Source organism: Myotis yumanensis, unplaced genomic scaffold, assembly GCF_028538775.1.
Source record: "Myotis yumanensis isolate MYYU_CA2020_CCGP unplaced genomic scaffold, mMyoYum1.0.hap1 SCAF_6, whole genome shotgun sequence".
Classification (NCBI taxonomy): Eukaryota; Metazoa; Chordata; class Mammalia; order Chiroptera; family Vespertilionidae; genus Myotis; species Myotis yumanensis.
Genome location: NW_027223757.1, coordinates 23,385,596 through 23,399,378, shown reverse-complemented (window position 1 = coordinate 23,399,378; position 13,783 = coordinate 23,385,596). Strand labels below are relative to the sequence as shown.

The window sequence follows — 13,783 nt, the reverse complement described above, 5'->3', positions numbered from 1 at the left end:
TAGTTGACCTGCCCAGTCTTGCCATGATGCTTTATGCTTTACTTTATCAGGAGTGATCAATGGACTTGACCACCACCTTCACCAGAACGCCATCATTCTTAGGATTCAGTTTGTTTGCTAAGAGCAACCAAGTGTTAGGCTCTTTCTGTTTAGAGAAAAGACAACATTTTTGTCCAAGTCCGATACCTCTGTTCATCACTAGTGTATGAATAATTGCATTAACACTTTCATGTTCAACCCCACTAGTTTATCACCCTCAGTTGTAGCATGCTTACTACGTGTTTCTAAAGTAGCAACTTCTTGTTTCATCTCTGAATTGGTTCTTGGTTTTTATTAATGGTATAATTTGTTTTATTTCAAAGCTGCATCTAGATGCATAATTAATCATCACTCTCTTTGCCCGTCAGAAATAATACACAACAGTTTTTGGATTTATTTGAAAATATATGTAATAGTTTGCCTACTTGTAAACATAGACATTGACTAAATGAAAGAGTGCTATTTTATAAAATGGCCTACATGTTTTTCAGTCACTGACTCTGAAGCATGATCCATGACAATTGTTTTTCCCAGTGAATGAATAATTTTATAAACTCTGATTGCCTGCTCTTAATTTCTGGAAGTTATCCAGGGTTTGGAGTACTTAGTGTCTGTTTTTGAGGAGTGTTTTTTGCTTATATTGACTTGCCAATGCTGGAGCAGGCTTTAAGCAACTGCCGATGATACTAAAAGATGTTGGTCACAAGGCAAACTAGAAGATGGTTATTTAATGTTGGGGTGGTTGTATGTGTGTGTGCATTACACAGTGTGTTTTATTACCTGTGCCATTGTGCCTGAGCATGCCAAGATTTGATTGTGGCCCAAAGACATTAAGTCCATTAAGTACATGTTGTGTACTTTCCTCCTAGTAAACAGTTGAAGAAGAATGAAGAGACAAAGAACCAAATACACAGAAATAAAATGACAAATTAACCAAGTGGAATTTCTCTTCAGAATTCAGAATTTTCAGAAACTAAGGAAGAAAGGAAGTATCCAGTATTCTTGTCCTTATGAAAGAATCTAGAAATATCAGAAGCAAGGGATGCTTGGAAAAATAAATGTGGCAAAAGAAATGTGATCTTTTGAGCTTAATTGTTATAAACCATTTTGATTGTTGTTGGATAAAGTATTGGTACTTGTATTTATTGGTAATTGCCTCAAAATTACATTACCACTGTTCAAAACCGTAAAGTGAAAACCATAATTGCTACCCAGCAAATATGAACAAAAAGTGTTTACATTGTTAAGATGTTCACTATGTAATTGTTTAATATTATTATATCTTTCATGTGATTAGATGTGTGATGTTATGCTCAAAATATGAAGTATCTGCTTTTGAAATTTAAATTTATTTAAAAACATAAGCAGTTTCAGAATATTGTGCATTCAAAATGGTTCCAGTAAGAAAGGCATTAAAAGGGAACAAATTTTTTTAATGAGTCATATATGTAGCTTGATACATATAAACTGTTTTTTGGCTACACTGGCAACAGTGTTTCAAATTTTTTTACTTTAAAAAAAAGCATTTCATATTTAAGCATATAAGTGATTTCTAGGCTAACATTGTTTAATATGTATTTTAGTCTTAATATTTGTTTTTAAATTATTACATTGCATTATTTATTTAGTTCCAGAATAACGGTTGTCATTACTATGTTACTATATATTTTGAAGTGTGATGTTATAATAGGAAAGTTTGTTCCTTTTTTTTCATCTTTTCCTTTCTCAGCTATGCAATTATAAGTCTCTCAATGAAATATTTAAATATATTTTTTAATTGATTTCAGAGACGAAGGGAGAGAGAGAGAGAAAGATAGAAACATCAATGATGAGAGAGAATCATTGATCAGCTGCCTCCTCACACCCTACACTGGGAATCAAGTCTGCAACCTGGGCATATGCCCCTACTGGGAATCGAATCGTGACCTTCTGGTTCATAAGTCAAAGCTCAACCGCTGAGCCATGCCAGCCAGGTTCTCAATGAAATATTTAACCCCAAAAAGGTCAAAACTAATATAAAATTAGAAAACTTATTTACCAAATTAGACAATTGATTCCATTAAAATAAGAAGTGAGAAAACAGTGCTGGGCATTGAGGTGTGAATTTGTCCAGATGTATGCCCGATGTGAGATAGCTTCTAGTAAAAACATATTTGGCTCTCATCCCTGCACATGTGGTAGTGGCATGAAAATTGGTAAACAGGCCCCTGCTGTGCAGAACTTATGGGAGGGGGCATTTTTTAAAGTGGTGGGTGGCACTGGCGGCTGCTGACGCCTCAGCGATTGGCACAGAAGTCTGTTCTGGTAGCTGAGTCCTCAGTATTCTTTCTGGTGGGTGTCTGTGCTTCAGGTACAGCTGCGCCCAGCCAGCTTGAGTCACCCTTGGACAAGCTTGTTTTTTCTGTCTTGTGACTGCCCTTGGTAATTAAGAAATAAAAATATGTGTCTCTCTAAGGTTTCAGCTCATTGTTTTGACATGTGTGTTGACTCTTTGATTTTGGTTTTAATCACAAAGAATTTCAACACATTGTAGACAATTTTAAATAATGCTAAGTGAAATAATATGTTGGGGTACTTAAACATATACTGAGGTTTCAATGTTCATAGAAAAATAAAGGGTTATTTTTATATTGCAACTACTGAAGACAAAAATAACAATTGAGGCAAACGCCAGGAAAAGTTGGTTTCACTCAAAGCCTAGTTCTTTTTTGTCCCTGTTAACAAAGACAGACGGGGTTATGTTCACAGATAGGTTACTAAAACATCTTTACCACATTCACTGAGATGAGATTGGATGGGAGCGATCATAAAAATGCCCTCTGAGTAATAATTCCAAATTATACTCAAGTAGAGAAATCAGACAAAATAATCCATTTGAAGATTTATGATAGCCATACTTTTCTTAGTAAAAAAAATTGTGGGTTTTTGTTTTGTTTTGTTTTATCTTCATTCTGAAATTAATGAATTTTATCCCATTTTTGAAGTCTTTTTTTCTCCAAGCAAGTAACAATTTGATACTTTTTCTAGATCGAAATAATATTTTAAACCATTCTTAGAAATTTGTTTCCCAATTATTGATTCTACTCAATCTTGATGATTAAAGATCATTCAGTATCAAAACTAGCAATGAATTGGATTTGCAAAACTAGAATAAAGATCAAGTTTTTAAAAATTTTAAAGCATGAAATATTTTATATCATAAATACAATTTTATGTTTAAAATGCACATTTCAAAAATCACTGTTTTTAAATGTACTAATACTTGGTGCTTTTGAAATCCTGTGTAAAGTTTCTTTCCATAAAAGTAAATGTTGACATTAATTTTATTTTTAAGCTATAAGACATTTTCTCCTTAAAAAATTCAGCAGGACTGTATCTGGGAAATAACATCATTTTATAGCTTTATATGACATCACTTTAGTTGTTTATTTAACTCACAAATATTTTTAAGAGGGTTAGAAAATTCTAGAAACTATAACAAAAATCTGTGACCTTACACTTTTATAAATATTTAAATGATTTCCATCTGAGGGCCATCTCTATTAAGTAAATTATGGGAACATTTTTCAACAATTCCACTTTTCATTGAACTTAACTACAGAAAATATTCCACAAATCTTCAATTTATGTGCATGACCTCATTTACTCTTCACATCAAACCCAAGAGGTAGATAAAATCTTTTTTGCCCTGCCAATAAGGAAACCAAGACTTTGAAGGCGAAGGCACTTGGCCGGTATACATGAGTGCTGGCTGTAAGTGGAGGTTTGTCAGACTGTCCACTGGGAAGTCTCTGAAGTGCTGGGTCTCAGTCGCTGTTTAGAGTGAGCCAGCAAGTGATGGTAGTGGGACACTCCAGCACAGGCAAGGGTCACTGAAGAAGTAATTTGGATGTACCTATAGCCACATTCAGGGACTAGAAATATCTATTATGTCTTTACTGCAACAGTGACCTAAAAAATTGAAATACATCTGAGTAAAAAAAAAAAAAAAAAAAAAAAAATGTTTACCGATGTATTTTGTTGACTCATTTTACCAGTAATTTGTTTATTCATAATTACTTTGATAAATCTTTACTCCATGCTATAATTTTCACATTTTCTTAAGAAATAGATTCTGTGGAATCAAACTAATACATATACAGTAGCATATTACTCAAGAAGCAGCAAAGGGCGCCATTCCAGTCATATAAGATAATAAAAACATCAAGTGTCATGTCAATCAAAAGGTTCTGTTGACTGGCAAATTCAGTCTATGGATGGACCCAATTATCTGCAGGAGAATTGAATGTCAGTATCATTTAGGGTTAACAATGGACCAAGTAGGCAAAAGCAGACAGCTACTCTCTGCAGAGACCCAGAAAGCAAACTTGGTAATGAGGCCCTTCATTCATCATATACTTCTGCTCTAATTATTAAAGTGAATAGGAAATACTTTAAGTTAAGGCAGGAACTAGATAGTATGAAAACATTTGTTTTGTAAACACAAAGAATACTTTTTTTCTAATGATGCTGTTCAAATCTACATCAAGCATATGTTGTGAGCCCTCTGTTTTCTGAAATTGCTCTTCTAACACCTCAAATTCATTCTGATTATAGATGAGTTATTTTTTATTGCCTTGAAAAGTTAGGATAATGCTGCTAAGAACCTACAATTTTAATTTCTGCTCTCAGGCTAAAAAATATCTACAACATGCATGTTCTACCTCTACTATGTGAGAATTATCCAGCTGTATAAACAAGTACTGAAGAATCTGATTTTTACTTAATCTAGTTCATTTCTTCTTAATTCATCACTTGATTCTTTCAAGAATTTGAAAGAATATGGTAGCATAGAATGTAGGAATGGTTTGTTTCTACAACATTTATCTACTAAACATATATCGTCAATCATTTTAAATGCTTGGGATGGACATGACTTGCTTAATGAAGTTAAGATAATAAAGTCCAAAAGGAGAAAGAAGCAAGAAAATGAGGAAAATGACTTGTTGCTGGAGCAAAAATGAACAACTGAAAACTTGTGAAGAAGTAGTTATGAGACCAAAGGAAGAAGTTTCCCTGGAAAAGAGCGTGGTAGCTTCAGTTTGTTATATTTCAGTGTTTTCAACTGAAAATTAGTAGTAATTCTTTTTTCTGTGTGTTCACGGGACCATTTGATATCAATGCTCATATAATTTTTTTTCTGAGCTACAGTTCTTCGATTTAAAGTGAAGGGAAGATGGTTGAGCACGGTAATGTTTTTAACTATCCCTGCCTCTTACACAGAAGTTAATGTTCAAAAGTATCTGCAGATGCTACTTTTAGCAACTAAATATTTCCATCGTGGCAAAGAAATGTCAGTAAAATCTATGCACCTTAAGAACACAAATTCTTATTGTACTTATCATGTGTGCAGGCAGAGTACATAATAAACTCGTCTATAGCAGCTGTAAATTTCTGAGGATTTATCTAACCACAAATACATTGAAATGGGGAAACGGGGCTATATTAAACTATGCAAGATGCTGCTGGAGCTCTGCCATGTCTGCAACATCCTGTAATTAATTTATCCTGACAGGTCTGGCAAACTGAAACATCCAATACACTTGCGACAGACTTTCATACTAGACTATTGCTGGAGATCCTACAGTCACATAAAATGAAGGTGGACTTTTCTTGCAAACATGAATATAGCACTATTATATTTACATTGCCCTGGAGCCAACGGCAGACCCACCCATTGTCACTTTTGAATTTCAAAATAAGAATATCTAGGATATAGAAAAGATCCTGGCCTGCAACCATGAGTTTGTGCTGTTCTCTGGATTGTGTGGTCTTTTCCTGAAGAGGGATAGGCCTGGGGAGGGGGTTGATATAGTCCGGCCAGCCCCTCGCACGCCTGCCCGGTGCTAGATAGGACGGGGTTCTCTCCAGGGAGATTTGAAGGTCAGTTCTCTCTGATAGCCTCTGGAACACATCCTTTCCTATAAACAACACTCACAAGACCATCTCCTCCATCTGTGTCTCCTCTTCTGGAAGCACAGTCCTGCCATTTTGCAAATATAGAACACAGATAAATCTGCTCCAACCCCTTCCAATCCAGAGAAAGAAAAAAAGGAACTTTTTTTGGTCAAAATAGATATTTCTATATAACAATAAGTTCTTTGTCAGTTCATATCAGTGTGAAAAATGATCTATTTACTTGTGTGTAATTTGATACAGGTTTGACAGTGGTTGATGTTCAGGATGGATCACGGTAAGCAGGCTCCTTCTTGCTGGGGAGGTAGAGATACTTGCCCCTAAAAAGTGAAATCAATGTCCACAGACAGGAGGACCCCGAGGGGTGTGGGAACCTTGATCTGGAAGTTTCAGTGAGAGGGGAAAGGTCCCAGGTGGTAGAGAATAAGATGGGTTTTGCTCAAAGGAAACATGTGGGAAGCCAGGGCAGGGTCAATGGCTCCAGCCCAGTTACTAAAGGCTAACTGTAAACACTTCATATTCATTGTATTTTCTCTAGTAATAGTAATAGTAGTCTTTCTCTTTATCCTTGCTACTGAAAATGGATCCTCTCTCAGGGAATCTGAGCAGTCTGCTGCTTGGGCCTAAGTTAAAAAAGAAAGAAAAAAACAGCAGGACTCCAAACTGAATAACCCAAGAGAAAAATGAACAAGAGAACATGTAGAAAAGCTTTCCTATCCTTCCACTGCCCTCCATCTGAAATGCTCCTTTCAGAGCTCTTCTACATAAAACTTAGAAATAGGATGGAGTGTGTGTGTATCCCCCCAAAATAAAAGTAAAGACCATTCTTGCACCCCAGGTAAGTGACGTCTCCAGGATCACAGGAGCAGGTTCCACTCCTACTGCCATTACTGGAGAAAATTCTCACTAAACTGAAAGCTGCACCCTTAAATCCTGATTCTCAGAACAATTCATAAATTTTCTCAACCTCATCCACAACTAAAAGGAAAAGTCCTATATAGAGCATGGTCTACATTCAGATAAATTCCCCTTCAAAACTAGGTTATACAGGTGATGCATTTAAATGAGTTAGGGTTAAAAGTAGGAAAAATGTAAACAAGGTGACATTGGTGGGTCTGGAAAAGTGACATTTCTATGCATGCATGGGGAGGGAGTTGGGTTGCTTTGATTTTTGTTTTTTGGGTGTTTTTTTGTTTGTGTTTTTTGTTACTATGTTGAAAACTGGGTTGAGATAGGGACTGATTTTATTTACATATCAATAGCTAGAGTTATTAACTACTTAAATGTATTTTTATAATTCAGGATCATCAATAGTTTTAACACTTTTAATGTTTTTTTAAATGTGTGTATGTGGATATTCACTTATTCAACCCTATTTATCGTTTGCCAAACATTGGACAGGAGCTGCATGGACCATTGAACTGGAAGCCTCTACTGTAATACTCTGTTTCACCTTGAAATTGTCACCTTAACGGCCACCAACACCCTACCGTGATTTCCAGAGCACATGCACATACATTAGCAAACTTAAGACTTATAACAACCTTTGTTAGACTGAAAAGGCCATATTATTCCCCCATATTTTAAACCAATCACAAAGAGACTAAATGACTTGCCCAACAACTACTGATCAGAGTCCAGCTGTCCTCCCAGACTGTGTCCTTTCCACCCAGGAATACTCTTCTGACATGGGAAATGTAGAAATATGTGGAAAGCCAATATATGTTCCCTGTGCAAGAGACAACTATAATAAGTTAATACTAAGTTGGATGTGTGTCTTTTGGAATTAATTTATGAGCTCCTGTAGCCAACTATAAGGTATTTGTGTTTGTGCTGCCATCCTATATTTAGAAATATTTTTAAAATGCAAGAAACAAATGTGGAGTTGTGTCAGAATCTGAATAACAGGATATAAACAATTTTAATTGTATTTTGTAGACAGAGGAGAATGAGAATTGCAGAAAATGCCAGAATCCCTTTTCCAAAACTTTTTTGTAAACCAAGTAAAACAAAATCATTTCATGCATTATATATTCAAGCCAAATGACTATTGTTCAAGTCATCAAATTAATTACATTTTCTATTAAAGAACAACAAATTTCCATTTGACCTAGAACTTCATCAGATTAACTGACCGTCTTGCAAGTATACTATTAACGGAGACTTTCTTAAAATGCAAACCTGACCACATCATGCCCTGCTTAGAACTTCACTGATGCCCCCATCCATTACCACTGAATCCATTGAACTTTAACTCTGTTTAAGAATAATTCCTGTAGCCCTAGCTGGTCTGGCTCTGGATAGAGTGTCGGCCTGCAGACTGAAAGGTCCCAGTTTCGATTCTGGTCAAGGGCACATGCCTGGGTTGCGGACTGTATCCCCAGTAGGGGGCGTGCAAGAGGCAGCCGATCAATGATTCTCTCTCATCATTGATGTTTCTCCTCCCTTCTGCTCTGAAATCAATAAAAATACATTATTTTTAAAAGTACAAAAAAGAGTAATTTCTATAAATCTAGTCCTGTGCTCTCTGATACCCCAGGAAACTCTCAGGTGAAATCCAGTTGCCTTGGAAGTGACAGCAAAAGCAAGAAACTTACTTGATCTAAGAAGGCCCAAACAACTGGGCACATGACCCGTCCCCTGCTGCTGGTCCCCGTTCATGACGGCAGTGGTGCTCCTCTGCTCACACTGCAGCAAGAACATGCTCCTCCAGGACCATCGCTACGCAAGCCCTTGACTTGGAAACCTTTTTCCCAAAGCCTTTGCTGAATACTGCCGCTCGGATTGCATCCCCAGTGTCACATGCACTGAGGCTCCTTTCCTAATTATGATGGGGAATTATGTTCTCATAAAGGCACTGAGCACGTCTTGGAAACTGACAATCTATTGATCAATGTATTACTTAAAAATTAACACATAATCTGTTAGTGTGCTATTTAACATTTCTGGTGTGCCTGGGATAACTTTTATAAATCTGCCTGTGTGCGATATCAAAGGATGTCTCAAGTGGAATATAATCTTTTTAAAAATTGTAAATGTCTGGCAAGAATAGGGAATTGACGGAAGGAATCTAAGAAAATGTCATTAGTCATGGTCACATCTGTCGTCTCTTTTCATCCTCTTCCCTTTTCACACTCCCCTTTTCTTCTTTCTTCTGACTCCCTTTTTCTTCTTCCTTGCCTGACATCAGCCAGTGGCACTCACTGAGTTCAGATTAACCATTACTCATCTCATCTCAGTCTGCTCTTCAGGCAAAGGAAACCTGGAGGACCCATGGGTAGTGACTGGATACCTCTGCTCAAGCCCCCAAGATATTCTGAGCAACACTTCATTTGCATAAAAACACAACCTAACAATCAAGATATAGTCTTCTTTTTATATCTTTAACTTTTTTTATTGAGGCAAATCGTTCAGAAGATTAAATCTGATTTGCATAATATTTTGCATTCCCATCATCTGAGGGTAAAAAGCCTTCAACAGCCCTCTAAAATGTGTGCATCTGAATCCTGTGGTCTGTGAATCAGATATCTTGACTCTCTTTTCTGAAAATTTCCATAATTTCCTAAGAGAAAAGATTCCTAGACTCATATACAAAAGTCCACAGACTCGTGCTCAGTCTGAGCATCTAATTCTAAGGATTTGGGTTATGTATTTCATGCCGGTAAAGTGAATCCAGTCATTTTCATCACCCATATTTTCATCATCTACGGGGGTGGGGGGGGAGGGAAAGTCTGAAAGAGTCAAACAACTCTTTGTTCAACAGCAAACCCAATATCGTGGAGAAGTGTTTACATAAGAAGTGTCAGGACCCCCCTGGGAACCCCGAGGCAGAGGTGTGGGAATCACACACAGGCTGGGCGGGCTGGCGCGAGAGATGGGGATCACATCTTTTGGCATGGGTCCAACTCCGTCAGGTCTGCTATGGTCATGACACTTTGCACTCAGACTTCTGTTCGACTGATGTTAGAGATGCTGTTGAACACCTTTAACTTTCAGTCTTGATGTGCTTTCAACTTCTGATCTTATAAGTCCCCTTGGGATTAGTGTAACTACCACTGAGTATAAACATTAGCCTGGTCAGCTTCTTGAGAATGGAGGCCATTGTGGGTAACCTCGCCGTGACACTCACTGTCTACATAGCCGGGGAAGCGCAATGATGACATTTATCCTATTGAGTAAATTATTTTTCAGCACTACTGGGTCATCTCACTCAAAAATGTATTCAACCATAATACATACTGTATTTTCTTTTAAACTGCAAGGGCTTGCTTGCAGTAAAATGCCTTTTTCTTTCACAGTTGACAAAAAGTGACTTTCTGTTATTAAAAAATAAGGAAGCTAAGTATTTCATATTTTCCAAATTTTGAATGCCTTTTGCAGAACAATTTTCAACAAAGTAGGAAGATCAAAAATTAGTCTCAAAGTTGTGTGTTGCCCTCGAAATATTCACATCAACTTTTAGCATTAAAGTAAAATGTTATGTTTCCAAATTTGATATGGTACAGAGACATGTCCTACCCAAAAGGAAGGCCTAAAACACTAAGACATTTCATGGCTGTGGGAGTTGTATCTATTGGGGTTGCTTCGGAGGCTGAAAGAAGAGGTTTATGTAAGATCTTCCTTTTTGATGTGTTTGTTTTCTCATCAGTCTTCCTTCACTGTCTTAAGGATACATAGATGGCTCTTTTGTTGTCGTGGCCCATGGAACATCACCACAGCAGCCATCACATCATAAGTGTTCACTTGCTATCTGACAATCTTTTCATCATTTATTCCTAGTGTTTACTTTAGTGCCTGGTACATAGTAGGCACATTCTGTACTGAACAAGGCAGATCACAGGTCCAAGGGCTTATTAGCTATAGATAGATAAAGTGAGGATGAGTTGTATGCAGGGATATGAACATATCATGGGAAATATGTAGCAGTATCACACCATTACAAATCTCTGTGTATTTTCCTATTGCCTCTACCAGTGAATCTATTTCCTCTCCCCTTTCTTCTCTCTCCTCCCTACCCTCTCATTTCCTCTCTCTTCCTCCCTTCCTCCCCCTCCTTTCTCTCTCTATCTCTACCTCTCTCTCTCTCCAGGACTCAGGCTTTTAAACTCTTACATTCTCTTTATTTACAGTCAAAATTGTTTGCAATGTTCCACACCTTCTGGCTTCCACCTGGTACTTGCATTCAGGTGCAAACAAAAGCAAGACAAACACATATTGCATCTGTACCCTGAAACAGCCTCAATTCCAGGTGGTTGAAAGCACTCCCTGGGGCACCTGAAATTCAGGTGGGGCCACAGCACTGTTTCAAGTCCAGCCCGCCTGTAATTCCCCTTTCCTCTCGGCTGCCAGCAGCTGAGAGCTGGGTGTGCGAAGCTGATTGCTGGGTTCCGTCAGGTGTCTGCCTCTGTCCTGTGCAGGAGTGAGAGACAGGCTGGTGCTCCATATGTCTTCAGCCTCAGCTTCACCAAGGTCATGGCCAAGGGTCTTCACGTGTCCACATCTATTTCCCAAAGAGCATTTCCTCCTGGACTTAAAGAGAAAATCCAACTTGCTATGGTTTTCCTTCTGAACAACTGAGCTATGCATGACCTGGGAGCCCGGGCTTTGGGAGCCAGGGCACTCAGCCAGTGTAGGGCCAGGTGGGGAGTGCTCAGTGGGTCCCGATTCTCCCCGTCACTGCCCATGGTTCCCTTGTCAGGCACAGGTATCTCAAGGCATGTCAACACTTCCATTACACGCTTTTCTTGTCACTGATTCACACCATTAGCACAAATAATCATCTGGCCCTAATCCTGGCAGGAAGAAAACGATATAACAGAAAGGTAACGTGTGCGAGCAGTTATTAGCTAATTATTTTCTGACTGGAAGAACCAGATGTGCTGTGGCAACACTTCTCCCAACCCCAGAGCTTTGAAACTTTCCTAAGTGGACAAGGGACGTGAATCAGAACGGAAGGGAAAGTGAAGTGCCTGACCAGTGAGGGGGGCTTACAAAGCAAAGATGCCTTCTATTTGGTGTTTTACTTTAGTTCCTTTCTGCCAAGAAATGAAGAAAACTTCACAACACCTTGCACAACGTTTCCCGTTTTCTTAATTCTTCCAAAATTCTTTTATTTGAAGTTCAGTTTTTTAAATTGGCAAATCAAGTAAGGAGGAAGTCCATTTCTTTATGGCACGGCTTAATAAGAGACCCAAGATGAAAACCCAGAATCTCCATTCCCAGCACGGTGGGGGGAGGGGGAAATTACCAGGTTTATGCAAAACTTCAAAGGAAGCCCCTCCCTCCACACGCCTCCCCCTTGCGTGGGTGTTTCCTCCATCCCACCACCACCAGTGCTGGTTTTAGTGCGAACATAATTGTGCTTTTGTCTTGGAGTTGGCTCACCTCACTACACTCTAGTCTGAGATCCCCTGGCCCGAAGCCCAGGGTGGGGCTTTGCCCTCGGCACTGTAAATAATGGTAATTACCTTTACAAACTTTAAGGGGAAAATAAATTTTTTTCTCAAGGCCAAGAATATCCATAATCTAGAGCATTGTCTCTTACCCCTTGTGCATAGTGTGTTAGAATGTGTGTGGTGATTAGGAAGTGTTCGTCCCCCCGTGGAATGACCCAAGTGAAAAAGTCACAGCCCTCGGTGGCCCATGGATCACTCTGGGCCTGCGACTTCCTGCTTCCAGATCCTGGTGGTGACACGAGTCCCAATGAGAGGAGTAAATATTGAAGCCGAATTTAGAATTTGTTCTCACCACTCACACACACGGTTTGATGAATCACATCGAAGCAGAAGCATATTCCATATGCCCACTATAAATGCAGATGGAGAGGAGCTATGTTGCCCAATCCTAGACTATGCTGTTCCTGAGGCATTACTTCCTACGGTATCCCTATCTGGTTGACCGCACCATTGTTCTGATTAAGTTGACATGCATCCAAGCTTTCGCTTCATTAGATTATCACCATGGTGCTGAGGCTATAATTTCTTCATAATCCTGGTATTTTATTTCATGCACAATCATTAGTAGCTGTTATTTATGTCTGAGATCAAAAACAATTAGTGAAAATTCAAAATGTTTAAATTCGATAGCTTTTGGCCACGTAGATATATCAAGACACATACAAAAGGTTTGATTTATGAATGACGTAGATTGGTTTCCAGGCCACAGAGTTCCTTTGATTATTTTACTTCCAGATTAACTGGACAGATGCCCTCCACCTAGTATTTCAAAGGCCATGTCAAAGCCAAAGATACAGAGAGGAAGGCTTCTTGGGCATGTGTGGTAATTGGAAATGTACTGAGACTCTCAGAGGAAGTGTTGGAGTTGTCTGCATGTCATTTTTCCATTCAGAAATTAAACCATTGCTCCATGGCTGTGAGCGTTACTGAGGTCACGCTCTGTGCTCATGCTACAGTGTGTTCCAGGCATTTAAATTATCAAGAGTGTTCATCTGTGAGGTTTCTTGTGCTAAGCGGAGGTGATTTATAATGCACCTACCAGAACATGAAACCACCCTATCGACACTACGACTACTTCATTCAAATCTCTTTCCCTTGGCTCGAGACCCTGCTGAGGAGGCAGAGAACTGAGGGGTCCACCCCAAGACTCTGGAGCCTTCCCCTGAAGTGCCAACTTGTAACCAGCAGTAACCAACTACCCTTCTCACTAGGAAGGCTCCCAGTTTAGGAGAGAATTTCCCCCCCCCGCCCCCCCCCCCCCCCCCGCACTTGGCCTCTTTCCACTGTTCTTGTGGAGGTTATAAGAGCTTTTCATGCAACCCTCCCGATGTTTG

General features: G+C 38.9%; 1 protein-coding gene across 1 annotated transcript in view; it reads left to right on the top strand.

Annotated features, from left to right (window-relative positions):
* AHI1 (Abelson helper integration site 1) overlaps positions 1 to 2,493 on the top strand; it is a 168,118-nt gene extending 165,625 nt beyond the window's left edge. Inside the window, 1 exon segment of the mRNA XM_070417742.1 lies at positions 909 to 2,493. Coding sequence (XP_070273843.1) covers positions 909 to 972 — 64 coding nt within the window. The 3' untranslated portion in view covers positions 973 to 2,493.
* Positions 2,494 to 13,783: the final 11,290 nt, after the last annotated feature.